This window comes from Moschus berezovskii, chromosome 27 (assembly GCF_049115385.1).
Source record: "Moschus berezovskii isolate FMDL1 chromosome 27, NW_MosBer_1.0, whole genome shotgun sequence".
Taxonomy (NCBI): Eukaryota; Metazoa; Chordata; class Mammalia; order Artiodactyla; family Moschidae; genus Moschus; species Moschus berezovskii.
In genome coordinates this window covers 33,819,160-33,838,838 of record NC_142486.1, presented here as the reverse complement: position 1 = coordinate 33,838,838, position 19,679 = coordinate 33,819,160, and the positions used below count along the sequence as shown (strand labels likewise).

General features: G+C 44.9%; 1 protein-coding gene across 1 annotated transcript in view; it reads right to left on the bottom strand.

The window, feature by feature from the left end:
- GRIN2A (glutamate ionotropic receptor NMDA type subunit 2A) overlaps positions 1-19,679 on the bottom strand; it is a 433,921-nt gene that overhangs the window by 7,712 nt on the left and 406,530 nt on the right. The window contains exon 11 of the mRNA XM_055409472.2: positions 825-1,063. Coding sequence (XP_055265447.2) covers positions 825-1,063 — 239 coding nt within the window. The remainder of the gene's footprint in view (positions 1-824; positions 1,064-19,679) is intronic.

Genomic DNA, 19,679 nt, shown 5'->3' with positions numbered 1-19,679 from the left:
CGCATCATACACAATCTTGTGGTTTGTTATCTGCGTACACACATGGCTTTGCATCGTGATTCTGTTTTATCACATGTGATCTCTTGGTAAGCATGCAAATGTTGTAATACCCTGCACAGGAATTTTAATAACGTCCTAGAGCATATCTGGGTGCTCGTCAGGGAGGCTGCAGACTGGCTGTGCTTAGCCCATGTGTTTTGGTGTTTTCCTGCTTTTCAGTGGAATTAGTTAATAGCATTTAAAAACCGAGGGACTTCCCTCGTGGTTCGGTGGTTAAGACTCCTCACTTCCATTGCAGGGGGTGTGGGTTTGATCCCTGTTTGGGGAACTAAGATCCTGCCTGCTCACAGCACAAACAAAATTTTTAAAATAAAAAATAAAAATTTAAAGCTTTCCTATATAATCAGATGGCCATTTTCTCCTATAAAAACGGAAGACTGGCTTTGCCTTATGCTAAGACCATCCTCAGCAAGAGTAGAGAATGATCTCTTGACACACTCTGCCATACTTCAGCACAGTCTCCAGTGCTCTCTCTCCTTGACATCCAGGCTCAGCTGCTATTTTTCATTCCATTTGTGCCATTTTTCTCAGGCCCGGCCTGCCTTATTCATTCACCTTCCATTTCTGGCTTGCACGGTCGTCTGACTCATGAACTCAGGACCCGGTGCCCTTTCCACACATCCGAGAAGGGTTGGTGAGTGAGGGGAGGGTGTGCAGATCCCCCACCCCCAGCCCAGGGGTCCCGAATCCCTGATTCTCTGGGAGCCCCAGTGCTTTTCTGGAGCTGCCTGCTGCAGAGGGAAGTAGCTGTCGGGGATACTGACCCTGCTGATGGAGAAGAGCAGGCCCGGCCGGTCGGAGCAGACGCCCGTGAAGCAGAAGCGCAGCTTCCAGTAGAAGAGATGCTCCCAGATGAAGGTAATGAGGCTGAGTGCCATGGCGGCCGCCAGCATGTAGAACACACCCGCCATGTTGTCGATGTCCAGCTGGCTGCTCATCACCTCGTTCTTCTCGTTGTGGCAGATCCCCGTGAGCCACAGAGTCTCCAGCTCCTCCATCTCCCCTGGACGGAAGACAAGAGCCATAGGCGGTGAGGAGCAGGGCCTGAGGGGCGGGGCAGACACCCCTGCACTTGGGGCAGACACACATGACTTACAGCTGCACAACCTCAAGGGGAGGGACTGAGCCCTGCATTCACTCCCTGGTCAGCTGAAGATGACGATGGCAACACCTACGTAACATCGCTGTAGGAGGATGAACTGAGATCCTGTCTAGAGAGAATTTGGTGCAGGCCCTGAATCTCTCTCTCCTTTTTTGGTCATTATTATAATGTTCTTCCCACCCTGCTTTGGACTTTCCTGGTGACTCAGACAATAAAGAATCCACCTGCAATGCAGGAGACCTGGGTTCAATCCCTGGATTGGGAAGATCCCCTGGAGGAGGGCATGGCAACCCACTCCAGTATTCTTGCCTGGAGAATCCCATGGATAGAGAAGACTGGTGAGCTACAGTCCATGGGGTTGCAAAGAGTCAGACACGACTGAGTGGCTAAGCACACAGCACCCTGCTTTTCTGTATCCCCACCCCTAACATCCACCCAAGCCTAGAACAGGACATGGGATAAGCTGACAGCAGGCTGCAGTGGGAAGACTTGCATTCCTGTTATGATTTCATCACTGACTAGCTGTGTTACCTCAGAGCCACAGTGACTCTGTCCGTAAAATGGTTAGAATAACAGTGCATACTCCCTCTGGTTCTAGGGAAGGTCAAAGGAGCTCACATGTGCAAATGCCTAAATGTAGTGCCTGGCTCGTGGTTCAGTTCAGTTCAGTTCAGTTCAGTTGCTCAGTCGTGTCCGACTCTCCGCGACCCCATGAATCACAGCACGCCAGGCCTCCCTGTCCGTCACCAACTCCCGGAGTTCACAGTTCTCCTAAATAGTAGCCTGCAAGGCATGTTGTCCAGGAAGCACCCATCACAGAGCCTGATACATGTTTGTACAGGAAGTATACACTAGTCATTTCTTTGTTTAGAGCATCCAAGATTATTCCAAAAAGTCACCTCAAGCAATGCACTTAGGGCACAGAGTGTTCCTTGCAAAGGAACAACGCAATCGCTTCTAAATGGCGCCTTGCAAACTAAATACTTCCCCACTTCGGCAGGCAACTGAAGAAGCAGGTGGGGTTTTCAATGGAAAAAAAAAAAAAAGCATTATTTTGTCTCTCTTTTATGTTGCCATTTAGGAGGAAATTCTCTGGTCTAAATGTCTAGTAATTATACTAACTGTCTAGCAATTACTAAACCATGGTGCTTAGACTATGATTCAGGCCTTTAAAAGTTATCCTTCAAAAACAGTGAAAACCAAAAAAGATGCCTAGAATGTTAAGTGAAGAGTACAACTATATTGTATATACATGTGATCTCTAAGATATAAAAGACAGACGTATAGGGTTAAGAAATACAAATGACTATGTGTAAAATAGGTCCAAGGATATATTGTACAGCACAGGGGAATTGTTTTGTAATAACTTTAAGTGGAGTATAATCTATAAAAATATTGAATAGCTATATTGTACACCTTAATATAACATTGTAAATCAACTATACTTCAATAAAAAAAAACACTTGCAGAGAAAAATAAATGCTCAAAATGTCTGATTTTCTTTGAAGAGATTAATCATAATTATTGCCTTCACACTGCTCTCTTTAAGTTTTATGAAATGTGTGTATATTGCTTTCTGTTTGTTCTCACTCTTGAAACACTTGCCTGAACACAGAAACCGAAGGTGCCACTTATTTTTCTTAGACTTTCTGGAGATGTTATTAAGTGTCCTTCTGACCTAGATTGTAACTGTTGAGAGGTCAGCTCATCATGTATTTATCATTACTTTCTATGCAATCCATATTTTCTGTCTAATCGCTTTTGAGAATTTCATTCTTTCTTTGTGTGGAATCTAGGTGTGGATATGTTTTCTTTGTTCTGCTCTGGACTCTGTGATTCTTCAATCTGATGACTCATAAGTTTAATTTCGGAAGAATTTCACCCATCATTGCTTTATTAACTCTCCCCATCTTTTCAAAAATTAAGACTTTATTTTTTAGAATAATTTTAAATTTAGAGAAAAACTGAGCAGAAAGTGGAATCCCCATCCAGTGCCTCTTTCCACTCATCTTGGTTTCCCCTATTAACAACTGGCATTGATGTGATATATTTTTATAACTTATGAGCCAAATACATTATCATGAACTAAAGTCCATAGTTTATATTGACTACCCTGGTAGCTCAGCTGGTAAAGAATCCGCCTGTAATTCAAGAGGCCCGGTTCAATTCCTGGGTTGGGAAGATCCCCTGGAGAAGGGAAAGGCTAACTACTTCAGTATCCTTGGGCTCCTCTGGTGGCTCAGCTGGTAAAGAATCCACCTGCAATGTGGGAGACCTGGGTTTGATCCTTGGGTTGGGATGATCCCCAGGGGAAGGGAACCCACTCCAGTATTCTGGCCTGGAGAACTCCATGGACTATTACCTGGGGTCACAAAGAGTTGGACATTACCGAATGACTTTCACTTCACATAGTTTATATGAGGGTTCAATCTTTGTGCTGCACAATTCTCTGGGTTTTGCCAATGCTTAACATCATGTATCCACCAAGATAGTATCATATAGAATAGCTTCAACCCCTTAAACACTCTCTGTAATCCAACTGTTCATCCCCTATCACCCTGCATTCCACCCCCGACAACCACTGATCTTCTGTTTCCATAGTTTCGCCTTTTCCAGAACATCGTATAGTTGGAACCATATACTGTGCAGCCTTTTCAGACAAGTTTCTTCTCTCAACAAGATGCATTTAAGATTCCTCCATGTCCTTCCCTGGCTTTATAGACCTCTTCTCTTTATTTCTAAACCATATTCTACTGCATGGACATATAGTTTGTTTATCCATTCAACTACTGAAGGATATGGGACTTCTCAGGTGGCTCCATGGTTGAAGAATCCACCTGCAATGCGGGAGACCCAGGAGATGTTGGTTTAATCCCTGCGTGAGGAAGGTCCCCTGGAGAAGGGAATGGCAACCCACTCTAGTGTTCTTGCCTGGAAAATCTCGTGAACACAGGAGCCTGGTGGGCTACAGACCATGGAGTTGCAAAGAGCTGGACACGCCTGAAGCGACTGAGCACACTTGCACACACTGAAGTCTGTCTTGGTTGTTTCCAGCTTGGATATTTATGAAGGAAACATGAACACTCATGTTTTAGTTTCTAAGAGGACATAAGTGTTCAACTTATCTGGGTAAATACCTAAGGGCATTATCAGTGACTATATCGTAAGACTATATCTAGCCTTCTTGGAATCTGCCAGTCTTTCAAAATGACTGTACCATTTCACACTCCTATCAGCAATGAGTGAGGCTCCTGTTCGTATAACACACCCTCACCAGCACTGATTTTGTTTTGGATTTTCACCATTTCAATAAGGTGTGTATCCCATTGTTTTAATTTGCAAGTCCTTTGCAAATCCTTAACATGATAACCTTATCTTCAGAAAATTTTGTTTAAAATACTCTAGACAGGGACTTCCCTGGTGGTCCTGTGTTTGGGACTCCATGCTCCCAATGCAGAGGACATAGGTTCAATCCCTGGGCAGGGAACTAAGATCCTACATGCCACATGGCTCCTTAAAAAAATCCTAATAAGCTACTTTACAATTCTGCTTAAAAATATTCTAGACGTTCTCATTCTATCCTCTAGGTTATTAACTTTGTTTTCAAGTTTTTCATTCCTTCATTGTTCTGTCTTGCATTTATCTGATTCCCACAGATCTATTTTCCAGTTCATTTATTCCTTCGTTGGTAATATTTGACCTTATGTTTTAATTTTTAATCTATTTTAATTGTGACATTCATTTGGTTCTTTTAAGATTTTGCCTGTTCATTTTGTCCTAATATTCTACTCTTCAGTTATGACTTTGAAAACTTTTATACATTTTGGAATTTCAAACCTATAGTCTTTCAGATTATTCTCAGCCCCATACCCCCCCCTCCCCTGCCCTTCCATCTGAGTTCTCAGGGTTCTGTTCTGTTTGCCACGCATGCTGACTCTCACAGTGGATTACTTCCTTGTGGCATTTGTAACATTTGATTATGAGTGCATCTTCAGCAGAGCTGTCCTCTCCCTAAACCTCATGGGGCTCCCAAGCAACCTGGGTTACAGACAAGGCCTTACGGAGGGGCTCTGGGTTTGCTCCTGCCATGGTTCCAGGGACTTTCAATGTACCAGTTTTTAACTTTAATTGGAGTATAGTTGCTTTACAAAGTTGTGTTTGTTTCTGCTGTACAGCAACGTGAATCAGCCACACGTATACATATATCCCCTCTTCCTTAGATTTTCTTCCCATTTAAGTCATCACAGAGCATTGAGGAGAGTTCCCTAAGCTAGACAGTAGGCTCTCATTAGTTATCTATTTTCCTGATGCTGGGAAACATTGAGGGCAGGAGGAGAAGGGGATGACAGAAGATGAGATGGTTGTATGGCATCATTGACTCAACGGACATGAGTTTGAGCAAACTGTGGGAGATAGTGAAGGACAGGGAAGCCTGGAGTCCTTGGGGTCACAAAGAGTTGGCACAACTTAGCAACTGAACACTAACAGTACACGGCATCAATAGTGTGCACACGTGTCAGTCCCGATCTCCTAATTCATTCACCCTCCCCTTTCCCTGCTTGGCGTCCATACGTTTGCTCTGTAGAGAGCAAACAAAGATGTAGATCTTTGTGTGAAATAAATCTGACCATACTTACTCCACCATTTAACATACATTTAAACCTCCATACTAATTTGAGTTTTAATCTCTCAGCTTCAAACAGATGTTAAGCTCCTTGTACTTCCTTTGCTATGATGGACTGTTTTTTTCTAGTCTCCTTTTCACAGACTCCTTGACAGTCTCAGATTGAAGCCGTGGTATCATCTCCTTGGACAGTTCAGGGCCCCCCTGTGGATGTTAAAGCCCCAGGTCCCATCCCTCTTGCCTGTCTCCCTGTCGGCACCGCAGCTGAAACATACCATAAGGATTCCCATTCCCCTCTGTTTCTGGCACCAGAGGGTTTCTCTTCCTTTTGGCCTTGGCTGTGCACTGTGGGCTTGCATATGTGTGTGTGTGTACATGCCTATAATTCTGCATTTTTATGCAGTTTGTAGCATGAAGCGGTCCCACATCAGTTAAGTTTCCATTGTACCACTACCATATATGCATGTATAACGTTTGTGAAAGTGAAAGTGTTAGTCGCTCAGTCATGTCTGACCCATGGACTAGCCCACCAGGCTCCTCTGTCCACAGAATTCTCCAGGAATACTGGAGTGGGTCCTTCTCAAGGGGAATCTTCCCTACCCAGGGTCATAACTTGTGTCTCCTGCATTGCAGGCAGATTCTTTGTTGTCTGAGCCATCAGGGAAGCCCCATAAATTTTGTAATCACGATTTTTTAAAAGCATACATGTTTATGGGAGAAAAATAGGAAGTACAAATAAATATTATACTGCAAATTCTTCACTCACAAGGAAGGGTGCTGGTTGATCAGAATGCAGGAAGCAGTGGGAAGGGATACCTTGATTTCAACTCTTTCTCTCTAACAGTCTCCAGTACTGTGCTCACAAATGTCATGGGAAAGTCAATAACATGACCTCACCGTACACCCAGCACCACCATTGACTCGTCCAAGTTCACTGCCTGCTGTATGCGTCAAGGTTTACCTGGTGGCTTCTTCCTCTCCCCAAAACACCAATGCCATCCTTCCAAAAATACTGTGTTGCTGACTTTCTCCCTCCCACTGGAGTTTGTGCGGACTCAGAAATTGTTCTTTTCATTACATTTTGTCAAATTCCCAGCATATCCTCCCTTTGGTATTGTCCCAAGGCTTCCCTGATAGCTCAGGGAAGAACTAAGAATCCGCCTGCAATGCAGGAGACCCCAGTTTGATTCTTGGGTCAGGAAGATCTGCTGGAGAAGGGATAGGCTACCCACTCCAGTATTCTTGGGCTTCCCTGGTGGCTCAGCTGGTAAAGAATCTGCCTGCAATGCAGGAGACCTGGGTTTGATTCTTGGGTTGGGAAGGTCCCTAGAGAAGGGAAGGGCTACCCACTCAAGTATTCTGGCCTGGAGAATTCCAAGGACTGTCTAGTCCATGGGGTCGCAGAGTCAGACATGACTGAGTGCCTTTCACTTTCACTTACTTTTCACTTTCAAAGAGAGACAGGGGCTTCCCAGGTGGCATTCTTGGTAAGGAACCCACCTGCCAATGCAGTCACATGAGAGATGAGGGTTTGACCCCTGGACCGGGAAGATCCCCTGGAGGAGGGCATGGCAACCCACTCCAGTATTCTTGCCTGGAGAATCCCATGGACAGAGGAGCCTGGTGCGCTACAGTCCAAGGGGTTGCAAAGAGTCGGACAGGACTGAAGGGATTTAGCACATGCACAAAGAGAGACAGAATGTCTGTGACAGGGTCAGTCTCAGTAGAAGGAAAATCACTTTGATCCCTTTCAGGATGTAAATATAAAGATTTTTCCTCTGCCTTTTGCTCAAACACCTCTCTTTGAAATAGGTCAACTTGGTAAAGCAGACCCACCTCCCGAAAGGGGGGCAAATGTACATTTCTTCAACACCAGTTACAACGTGTTCCAGTCATTCTCTAGCCATTCATTTCCTGCCTCGTGGCCTTTTCTACTAGTGCACTGAACCGTAGTTCAAATACTTTCTAATTTCGTTTTTAATTTACTCAAATATTGTCATCTCCTTGAGGGAGATCAGGAATTATTTCTCACGCCTGCAGCAGGTAGTAAGCATTGCATCCATATTTTCTGTTTCTGTCTCTTTCCACCTCCAGGCTTAAACTGGGCAGCATTGCAAGAAAAGAAAAAGGTCAGATCTGTTGGGTGAGCTTTTCTGCCACATAAAGAGAGGAAGAGTCGGACACGACTAAGCGACGGACACTTACTTAAAGAGAGGAAATACAAAGCAAAGGGGAGCGGGCTTGAGAGCAAAAGGCTGGAGAGTACGCATGTCCTCTGCCAGGGAAAAGCCCACATGTCATTTCTCCCCCTCCCAGGAAGCAGCCTGTGTTGCTCAGTCCGAGTCAGGTCAGCCCATTACAAAGAGGCCACAATCTTTGTCAGTGTGATCTTAGGATGCGGAGCCGGTCAATGGGACAATTAAATGCCTTTCCTTAAGCAGACTTATTCTTGCTGGAAGACAAAAGCTAATGGCTCCTGGTGGCAGAGGGAGGTTGCAGAGCTTTGGGTTTGCAGCCAGGGCAACACTTGAAATCCTCTCCCCACCGGACAGCACAGCTCCCAACTCCACGACACGGAAAGCTCTCTCTTTCCCTCTGTTTCTACCTCCAATGATGGGAGGCTCACATGCACTTGAAAATGCCTCTGCAGGCACGGAGGCCATGCCTGTTTCAATGTTCTTGCTCTATCTGTCTTCAGGCGAGACGGCACTGCCGGGCGCGTGCATCCTCTGACGGACTCTGAGTTCTGTGCCACCCTAAGGAAGGCTGTGACGTCCTGATCACAGAGCATGGTGTCACAGCTTCCTCTTCTTCCTTCTTTCCTCTCCCTTTCTCTCTTCCAGCTTTCTCCCACAGTTGCTAGTTAAAAGGCAGAATGATGGGGCTTCAAAAGGCAGGAGCCATAAAGATGCAAAATCTAAAAGGGACCATGTTAGAACAATTGAGCTGTATTGTGTGGTGTCTGAGACCCGCTTCCATCCGCTTCTTAGATGATGCTGTTGCAAGAGGCTATGTGAAATGTACAGGGTTGGTCATACGAAAGGGACAGAAAGGGTGCAGACAGTGAGGCCTCACACACAAACATGGGACTTCTCACATTATCCATCCCCTCACAAAGTCGAAGCCAGGGGTTTCAGATTTGCAAAAGAGAATTAGATGAAAATTCAAGTAGACACCATCCAGCAAATCACAAGAAATAATTCTTCAGGTAGAAAATACCTAGAATAAGCTACAAAAGGGATCCCCCTTCCCTGAAGTGTTTAGGGAGCATGTTGAATCACCCTGTAAGGTCTCGACAGTCACAGGAGGTAGAACAAGGGTCAGACTGCCTATGATCAATTCGTCTTCAACACTCAGTACCCAATTGATCTTGGATCTGCTACTCTGCCGGAGAAGGCAACGGCACCCCACTGCAGTACTCTTGCCTGGAAAATCCTATGGACGGAGGAGCCTGGTGGGCTGCAGTCCATGGGGTCGCTAAGAGTCAGACATGACTGAGCGACTTCACTTTCACTTTTCATTTCCATGCATTGGAGAAGGAAATGGCAACCCACTCCAGTGTTCTTGCCTGGAGAATCCCAGGGACGGCCGAGCCTGGTGGGCTGCTGTCTATGGGGTCGCACAGAGTCAGACACAACTGATGTGACTTAGCAGCAGCAGCAGCTGCTACTCTGCTTATCTATCCATCCACTGATCTATTTTTCTAGTCTTTCAGTTAACAAAGTTACGTAAATTCTGTTCTGTTTCAGGGCAAGTACTAAGGTTTTCACAGGTTAACCCAGGTAGCCCTCATAGCCCCGTAATGTGACTGGGGCCAGGATCACACCCATTTTACAGATGAGGCACAAAGAGGTTACAGGGCTTGCTCGGTCTCTCTGAGCTGCAGGTCTGGCATCTATCGAATGCAGCACGACAGTATTTACCTGGAGGGGTTCTACTGGGAATTAGCGAGGTTACATGCATACAGTGCCTGCACACCTTGCTTACTCAGTACCTATCACCTGAGGCTGGGAAGGACTGAAGGTAAAAGGGGTAGCAGAGGATGAGATGGTTAGCATCTGTGACTCAATGGACATACATTTGAGCAAACTATGGGAGATAGTGATGGACAGGGAGGGCTGGTGTGCTGCAGTCTATGGGGTCGCAAAGAGTAGGACATGACTGAGCAACTGAACAATAACAGCACATTGCTGGAGATACTTTTAGTTTCTGCCTGAAGCCAGGGAGCGGGTGGGTGGGGTGGATCACATAACAGTCCCTGGGCCCTTCCAATTCTGGAGTCTATGATTCCAAGACTCTTGAGAGTCCCTTGGACAGCAAGGAGATCAAACTAGTCAATCCTAAAGGAAATCAACTCAGAATATTCATTGGAAGGACTGATGCTGAAGCTGAAACTGCAATACTTTGGCCACCTGATGTGAAGAGCCAACTCATTGAAAAAGACCCTGATGCTGGGAAAGACTGAAGGCAGGAGAAGGGGACGACAGAGGATGAGATGGTTAGATGGCATAGCCAAGTCAATGGACGTGAGTTTGCGCAAACTCCGGGAGATAGTGAAGGACAGGGAAGGCTGGCGTGCTACAGTCTGTGGGGTCACAAAGAGTTGGACACGACTAAGCGACTGAACAATTACAACAACAGCATGATTCCCAGATACACGTCCAGAGGGAAGGCTAAGCCCTCCAGTAAGAACCTGCTGTGTCCAGCGTCAGAGAAATCAGTTCCTGCTCTGTCCTCAGACTCATGCTCTGAGCTTCCAGAGGGACTGCAGTTGCCTTTCAGATTAGATTTCATTCTATCCTGCGAAGCTGTCTGAGTGCTAAGGGGATTGCTTCGGGAAAGGATTTCACAGCAGGCAATGTGACTCGCCTTCAGGCAGCCTCAGCATTTCTCCCCTGAGGTCAGTTGTAAAAAGTCCATTTTGAACCTGTACCCTTTAGGCTCTGTCTAGGGCCTGAGAATTCGCTGAAGTGCATCTTCTAAAATCAGCCCACACATACACCCTCACGGACACACATCTACACAATTTTTTCCCCTTGGTTTCTGGCCAAAGCACCTGGCCGTAGCCAGTGAAGGCACAGAGAGGAACAGCACATGGTTTCAGTTATGGGCCTGTGGTTCTGTTTCTCTTCCAGTCAAGGAAGCGAGTGCCCCGGGGGCCTCTGAGGGCTTCACTGGGTCACGTCTTACTCCCTTACTCACTCATTCGCTCGCCCGGTCGGCCACTGGAAAAAAGGACGTTTCTAAAGCATTTAGCACGAGGTCGGTATCTCTGTATTTTCACAGAGACGAATAACACAGTCTTTGGTCTCTACCGGCTCTGAGTCCTGTGAGAGAGACAGTCATGTAAACCAGTAATTAAGGCAAAATGAGATGACTGAATTTGCATAGGGCTGGAGGCAGTGAGAAACATGGCATGTTTTGAAATCAGAGAACGGTTCAAAATTGGCAAGGAGAAAGAAGCCATCAAAGGAGACACTTGAAAGCAGGAGCCAGATGGATAAGGAGATTGGGCTGTCCTGGGAACAGTGGGGTCATTGGATGAGACCAGATGTACGCTTGGTGGACCCAAGACTCTTCACTTGCTGCCTATGTTTTTGCAACATGGGTCAGAAACCACATATATGATCAGAAACCACATATATATTGGCTGTTACAGGTGTGTGTTCTGTGGTGCTCAGTCGCTCAGTCGTGTCCAGCTCTTTGCAACCTGATGGATTGTAGCCCACCAGGCTTCCCTGTCTGTGGGGATTCTCTAGGCAAGAATACTGGAGTGGGTTGCCATGCCCTTCTCCAGGGATCTTCCCAACTCAAGGATCGAACCCAGTCTCCCACATTGCAGGCAGATTCTTTACGCTCTGAGAAAATTTGGACCATTGTGCTATAGCATGCACTATGGGAAGGTCACCAGTGAATTCTATCCCAGTGATACAACACTGTTAGAGTCCTGCCCTGGTCTTAGGGGCAGGCGGTCCATGCAGACGAAACTCTCCTGCTCCCAGGCTATGTGGTGACTGGGAGATGCCCGCCTGCAAGAAATTGTTGATGAGGATTCATTGTAAACTGTCTTCAGAATCACCACTACCCCTAACAATGTGCTTTGGATCTACCAGTTGCATGGTATTGTGCTGAAAACGTGGCAGTGCCTGACTTAGGGTTCCAGCTCCGAGGTCTCCATCTCCAGGAAGCCTACCCTGAATGCACAGAGATATGAATATGAGACTATGGTTTCTCCTTCCGTGACATCCTGGATATCTCGTCAATAGAGAATTGCCACTGGAATATAATTGCCACTTGCTTCTAAGTTCTCCCCCTTGGGAGGTGAGTTTATTCAGGGTGGAGATCTTGTCTTATTCTTCCTGTGTCTCTAGTCCCTGGCACAGGGCTTGGCACATAGTAGGTGGTCCACGAAACTGTTCACTGTAGGTGATACAAGGCTCCTCTCCTTCAGCAGCTTGTGTTCTTCTGATCTGAGGATCAACTGGAGCCAGGGAGAGGAAGGAATCTTAGGCAGAGGGCTCAGGAATAGTTCCTGAAACCCAGAAATCTAAGGCTGATTCTTGGGGCAAGTCATTTTCAATCAAAGATCACAGCAACGGCGTCCAGTGGTCCCCTGCAGAGAAACAGCTTCCATCTACAGCCTAAAGACGTCAGGGGTGATGCTGCTGTCGATCCAGTGAGGGTTTGCTGTGAACCCCGAGAGGGGAACTGACCCCGTTTCCATCTTGTTTCATGTCTTTCCCAGGGACCAGGCACTTTGGCTTTCTTAGAAGCCCAAATGGAATTGGAAATGGCAAAGGAACATCTTTCTTTGTAGGAAATCTAGGGCATCCTCATCGGCAGGCTCATGTCCTCAGTGAGAATGGATTCGGCCTCTATGAGCTCTGAACTGTGGTTCAGGAAATGAAGAGGGCTTGGGGGGACTGCAGTGTTGAGACCAAGTACTCTCCTCACCAGCTGCCCTTGAAGGAAGCTGCTGGTCCAAGCTGGGAGGTGGTCTGTCGCTTTGGAACAGAGTGAGAGCAGCTAGACCATCTGATCACTGACCCTGGGGCCTTGGCTTTATAATCCCACACTCATCTGATCGAAATCTAGATGACCTTGGTTCTGGAAATAATGGCATTCCAGAGCCTAGGACTTCCGTACCCATGATCTCCAAATTGAACAATTTTGCTGGAGAGGAAAAAAATGTACCATTGAGGGGAGGAGAGGAATAGTACAAGATTCTGAACACAAATAGACTGAATTTGGAAGATAAATCTCCCTTATTTAAATGTCAGAATATTCCATTTCTGTATAATGCTGAGAAATCACAAAACCAAAATAAAAATAGGGCTAGGCTTAAATGTACCCAGAGACAGAGACGGGCTGTCTTTGGCATAAATGTTTCACTACCACCTTCCAACTGAGGTCTCTGCTCTGCGGATGGAGCTCGAGTTCTGCAGAATTCATGGCTGTCTGTTGCCATCTGGCTGGGATTTCATAGACCACCTGATTAACTGTGCAAGTTGGGAGCTGGGGAATTTTACATGAACAGGTGCCCAACCTGTGTCTTCAAAGACGAAAAAGGAAAAAGAAGAGAGAGGACTGGGTAGCTCCATCAAGCGTCAAACAGTATGATGATCACAATTTTCCATTAGCCAGTAGAGTTGGTGAGATATAAATCTGTGGAGTAAGACAGCAGAAAAATTGCAAGAAGTCCAGGAAATCCTATGTATACCACGCTCTTCTGGAGTCAGCTTCACCAGTTTGCCTCACACACAAATAGACGGTCAAGTTGTTATGAATTAAAAGGAGTACACATTTATAGGCAAAAATGGATTCACAGGATCTTTTTGACACTGCACATTTTCTTAATCAATAGTTCTCAAAACCCTGTGACTCACTGTGTAAGTGTGTGAGGACTTTTGAATATCACAGAGAGATCCTTGTGTTTTAAAAGTCTATGAATGCAAGAAAAAAAAAAAAAGATAGCAATAATCCCACAACCCGCGCCAAGAAATATCTTCTTTCTTTCGGCAAGTAATATGACATCATTCCCTTTGTGTCCCTGTTTTATCGAAGTGTTATCAACGAGCCATCTGAGCCTATAAAATCCTGATCCCTGAAGCAAAGGGATCACACACATTGTCCATTTTACCTGCATTTCCCAACGTCAGGACATTGCAGAGAGCTTGGGGGTGGCGCTCAAGGCTTAGTTGTGGGTTGAAGGAGAAAGAGAAGGAGAGAGTAAAAAGGAAAGAAAGTAGGAGAGAAAATGGGGGAGCAGAGAGGGAAGAAAAGAAAGGGGAGCAATGGGGCCTTCAGAGGAAGGACCCTGTGCCTGCAGACAGAGCTGCTCACAACTAAAGAAGGAGAAGACACGGCTTCTCTTTCTGTGGAGAGTGGCAGGGGGTGACGCTGGGCCGCGCCCACCCACGTTGATGGCAGCCTCCTCTCCCTGTCAGGGGCTTAGCGCTCCTCTGGCTTCCTCGGCCTCATCCCAAGCTTGAAGTGCCAGATGGGGGTGGGCCCACGGCCGGGCATGCCCGGGAGAGTGTGTGGGGTGAGGAGCAGTCAGGTTCAGATTCCAAGCTGGAGCAAGAGGGGCTCTCTCCCCATTCTGCCAACGACACAGCCGGGGCCAAGATAAAGAAGCTGGGAGAGGACTCTGTGATCATCCAACAGACTCCAGCCACACAGCCCCTGAGGAACGTGCAGGCCCGATTCACCTCTTGCATGGAAAGACATTGACAGAGGCAGGGGCAGGATAAACTAGGAGGCTGGGATTAACACAGACGCACAACTAAATGTAAAACAGACTCAACAAGGGCCTACGGTACAGCACAGGGAGCTCTACTCAGCATTCTGTAACCTACATGGGAAAAGAATCTGAAAAAGAATAAGTATATGTATAACCGAGCCACTTTGTCATACACCTGAAACCAACACAATACTGTAAATCAACTATGCATGTGTGTGTGTTAAGTCCCTTCAGTCGCATCTGACTCTGTGCGACCCTATGCAACCAACGCTAGGGACTACAGCCGGCCAGGCTCCTCTGTCCATAGGATTCTCCAGGCAAGAATACTGCTATGCCCTTCTCCAGGGGATCTTCCCAACTCAAGGATCAAACCCACATCTCTTATATACCAATATAAACCAAAATTTAAATTAGGAAAACTAGAGAACGACAAAAAAGAAATTAGAGGAGCTGCATGCACTGCTGGTGAGAATGTAAACTGGTTGTACTTTTTCTCTGAAAACTTTGGAAATATCTGCTGGAGTATATGTACACCCTATGGTCAAGCAATCTTATTCCTTGGTTATTCCTCAACAATTAAGTGCTGACATGGACCAAAAATATGTGTAAGGGTGTTCAAAGCAGACAAAAAATAAGAAATAACACAAATGTCCATCAATAGCAAGTGTATAAATAAATTGCAGTAAATCTGTACAATGGAATACCATGCAATAATGAAAAAACAGATTTATCTGGTGGCTCAGATGGTAAAGAATCTGCCCCAGTGAAGGAGACCCAGGTTTGATCCCTGAGTCAGGAAGATCCCCTGGAGAAGGGAATAGCTACCCATTACATTATTCTTGCCAGAAGAATTCCATGAACAGAGGAGCCTGGTGGGCTACAGTCCATGGGGTCTCAAAGAATTAGACATGACTGAGTGACTAACACTTTCACTTTTTCAATGAAAAAACAGTAAGCTCTAAGTACAGGCAGTAAAATGGATCCATGTCACAAAAGACACAAATGAATATATGCTTCATGACTGCATGATTTATTTGAAGTTCAAAAGCAGGCAAAATCTACCCATGATCATGGGGGGCAGAATGGTGGTTACCTCTGGGGGAGACATTGGCTGGAAGAGGCCATGAGGGAGCTTTCTGGGGGTGCTGGTCATGTTTGAGATCGCAATCTAGAACAGTCATATAAAAAATAATGGGGCACTGAGATGCAGCAATACAGTGAAGGTAAAGTCCACCCTCTGTATTTGTGGGTTCCATATTTCTGGATTTAACCAATCATTGATTGAAAATTTTTTCAGAAAAAAATTCCAGAAAGTTCCAAAAAGAAAACCTTGGATGTGGAGTGCACCCGCAACTATTAACATAGTATTTACATTGTATTTACAACTATTAACATCACATTTACATTGTATTAGGTATAAAAAGTAACCTAGAGAAGATTTAAAGTCTGTGGGAGAATAATCGTAGGTTATATGCAAATACTACCCCATTTTATATAAGGGATTTGAGCATCTGTGGATTTTGGTATCCAGTGGGGATCCTGGAAGGCATTCCTCACAGATACCAGGGTTGACTTTATAGTACAGTCCATAGAAGGAAAAGAAAGAAGAGTGGCATAGGAGAGGTCTAAGGCATTTTTCCACTTTGGGGGTCAAGAGAGGGAATAACAAGAAAGTGAAAGGAAGCAGATTTTTTAAAGAGGAAAAAAAATTCATTTATAAAGAAATACGAACTTTTGTTTTTCTTGCAAAGAAAAATATCTTAAAGGATGAAGGGGCACAAGCTATGTTAAATTCTTCCATATTGTTGGAATTCTTTTATAAGAACATGCTTTCCTTTTATAAGAACATGCTTTCCTTTTATAATGTAAGCCAGAGGTCAGCAAGCTTTTCCTGTAAAGGGCTAATTAGTAAATATTTTCAGCTTTATGAGCCATATGGTCTCTGTCACAACTACTCACCTCTGCCCTTGCAGCTCTAAAGCAGCTATAAAAACACACAGTGCGTGAATGGGTGGGGTGTATTCCAATAAAACTTTATTTACAAAGACAGACAACGGGCCAATGTGGGCCACAGTTTGCAGGATCCTGATTTAAGCAATCAAAAAAGGGAATAAAATGATTAAAATAATTTATATGTATAAACGTGAACAAGAATAAAGCCCAATTTGACCACTGTTATCATCGATGATACTTACTGGGTACCTACTGCTTGATGGGTATACACCAATTATACTATTTAACTTGGTAAGGTTGGTGCTATTACAATCTCAACTGAAAGAAGAGGAAACTGACACTTAAAAAGGCTAAGTGAATTTCCCAAGGTCATAGAGCTGGTAAAGATCAGTTATTATATTTGAACCCAAAGCCTTTGTTCTTAACTGTACCTCTAGCTGCTAAATTTGTGGCTTTTTGTGTGAGACCGTATCACTAACATTATAGTAAATGATTAGGATATACAAAATGTCCATTAAAATTTGTATGTAAAAATAGATATTCTCAAAAGATTAAAAGACAACTAAATTTTTTCCCCCATTTTTACCAGTATTTGAAGGAATTCAAATTAAGGCAACATTCAGTTCAATTCAGTTCAGTTCAGTCGCTCAGTCATGTCCGACTCTTTGCGACCCCATGAATCACAGCACACCAGGCCTCCCTATCCATCACCAACTCCCGGAGTTCACTCAAACTCATGTCCACAGAGTTGGTGATGCCATCCAGCCATCTCATTCTCTGTCGTCCCCTTCTCCTCCTGCCCCCAATCCCTCCTAGCATCAGACTCTTTTCCAGTGAGTCAACTCATCGCATGAGGTGGCCAAAGTATTGGAGCTTCAGCTTTAGCATCAGTCCTTCCAATGAACACCCAGGACTGATCTCCTTCAGAATGGACTGGTTGGATCTCCTTGCAGTCCAAGGGACTCTCTAGAGTCTTCTCCAGCACCACATTACACCTTCTAAAATATCAAAATAAATGATAACACTCAATGTTACTAGATAACCATAAAATTGACCCATTGATTCTTAACTGGAAGCACTTTTCAGTGGGAATAAACCTTTTGGGCACTAATATGAGACTGTTGAATTAAGAATATTAGAGATGTTTATAGCTATTAATGCTTCAATTTCTACATCTAAGAGCTTGTTACAAATAAACAATCAAAAGAGAGAAAAATGGGCAGAAAGACATTCATTCCAGCATTATCTACACTAGCAAAGAAAAAAGAATAAGAAATGTTTAACGTTAGGAAAACCATGTAATGAATTATGGTTTAATAATGACTAGTCATTAATAATGACTATGAAGAATTGATGCTTTTGAACTGTTGTGTTGGAGAAGACTCTTGAGAGTCCCTTGGACTGCAAGGAAATCCAACCAGTCCATTCTGAAGGAGATCGATCCTGGGTGTTCATTGGAAGGACTGATGCTAAAGCTGAAACTCCAATACTTTGGCCACCTCATGCGAAGATTTGACTCACTGGAAAAGAGTCTGATGCTAGGAGGGATTGGAGGCAGGAGGAGAAGGGGATGACAGAGAATGAGATGGCTGGATGGCATCACCGACTCGATGGACATGAGTTTGAGTGAACTCCAGGAGTTGGTGATGGACAGGGAGGCCTGGCGTGCTGTGATTCATGGGGTCACAAAGAGTCGGACACGACTGAGCGACTGAACTGAACTGATGACATTTTATGCAAAAATTAAAATAATTGTGAGGATCAGATTATTTGGGTTTGGGTGATTTTATATGTATATTATATTCCTTTTCCAAATCAAAATGTTTCTAAAAATGTAGACTGAGAGGGATCTGAGGCTACTGTTTAACCATCCCATAAATCCTACCTAAGTTTCTGCAACATCAGTGTTTGACTTACCAGCAAACCATTCATTATGTCTTATTTCACCTCTGATGGCTCTCTCGACATTTGACTCTCCCTGGTTTGAGCGATTCACTGCTTGTCAGGCACAAATTTGGCACCGCTGACCTTGTTCTAATACTGGTGTCAGACTGATACTAAAGACTGCAACTCCGGATCTCAAGAGACCTATTGAGAAATTCACTGTGAACTCACGCAGATGAAAACCCTCGGAGCTCTAACAGAAAGGGAGAATTGATGGTTCTCTAGGATATTTACAGATTTTATCTGTTTTTTCAGTAAGTACCATTCCGTTATTATTCCAAATATGTCTCCAGTTAAAATTAGGAGGGAGATAAACAAGTCTAATTTTTATGATACCATCTGGTCACAGGCCAATGAAGAAGCAGTTAAGCCCTTTATTGCTAATCTACGCTTAGGATCAGCACATTTCTTCCTTTGAAAATATTTCATTTCCAAATGAGTAGTTTGCCCTGGACTTGGTTTTTAGATCATAGGAGACTTAAAGTGACTTAGCAGCTAAAGCATCAGAATGGTCATTAATCATCACTCCCTTTGGATGATGCTTTTGAACTGTGGTGTTGAAGAAGACTCTTGAGAGTCCCTTGGACCACAAGGAGATCAAACCAGTCAATCTTAAAGGAAATCAGTCCTGAATATTCACTGGAAGGACTGATGCTGAAGTTGAAGCTCCAATAGTTTGGCCACCTGATGCGAAGAGCCAAAGCCCTGGAAAAGACCCTGATGCTGGAAAAGATTGAAGGCAGGAGGAGAAGGGGATGACAGAGGATGAGATGGTTGGATGGCATCAACCAACACGATGGACATGAGTTTGAGCAAGCTCTGGGAGTTGGTGATGGACAGGAAAGCTTGGCGTGCTACAGTCTATGGGGTCGAGAAGAGCTGGACATGACTGACTGACTGAACTGAACTTGGTATATATTGTTCAAGCTGGTACTCTGTGTATACGTGAGGTTTGGATGCATGTAAAAGTCACCCTCATGGAGTGAGGAGCATTCATGACATCCGTAGGAAAAAATTCAGTTCAGTTCAGTTCAGTTCAGTCGCTCAGTCGTGTCCGACTCTTTGTGACCCCATGAATCACAGCACGCCAGGCCTCCCTGTCCATCACCAACTCCCGGAGTTCACTCAAACTCATGTCCACAGAGTCGGTGATGCCATCCAGCCATCTCATTCTCTGTCGTCCCCTTCTCCTCCCACCCTCAACCTTTCCCAGCATCAGAGTCTTTTCCAGTGAGTCAACTCGTCGCACAGTG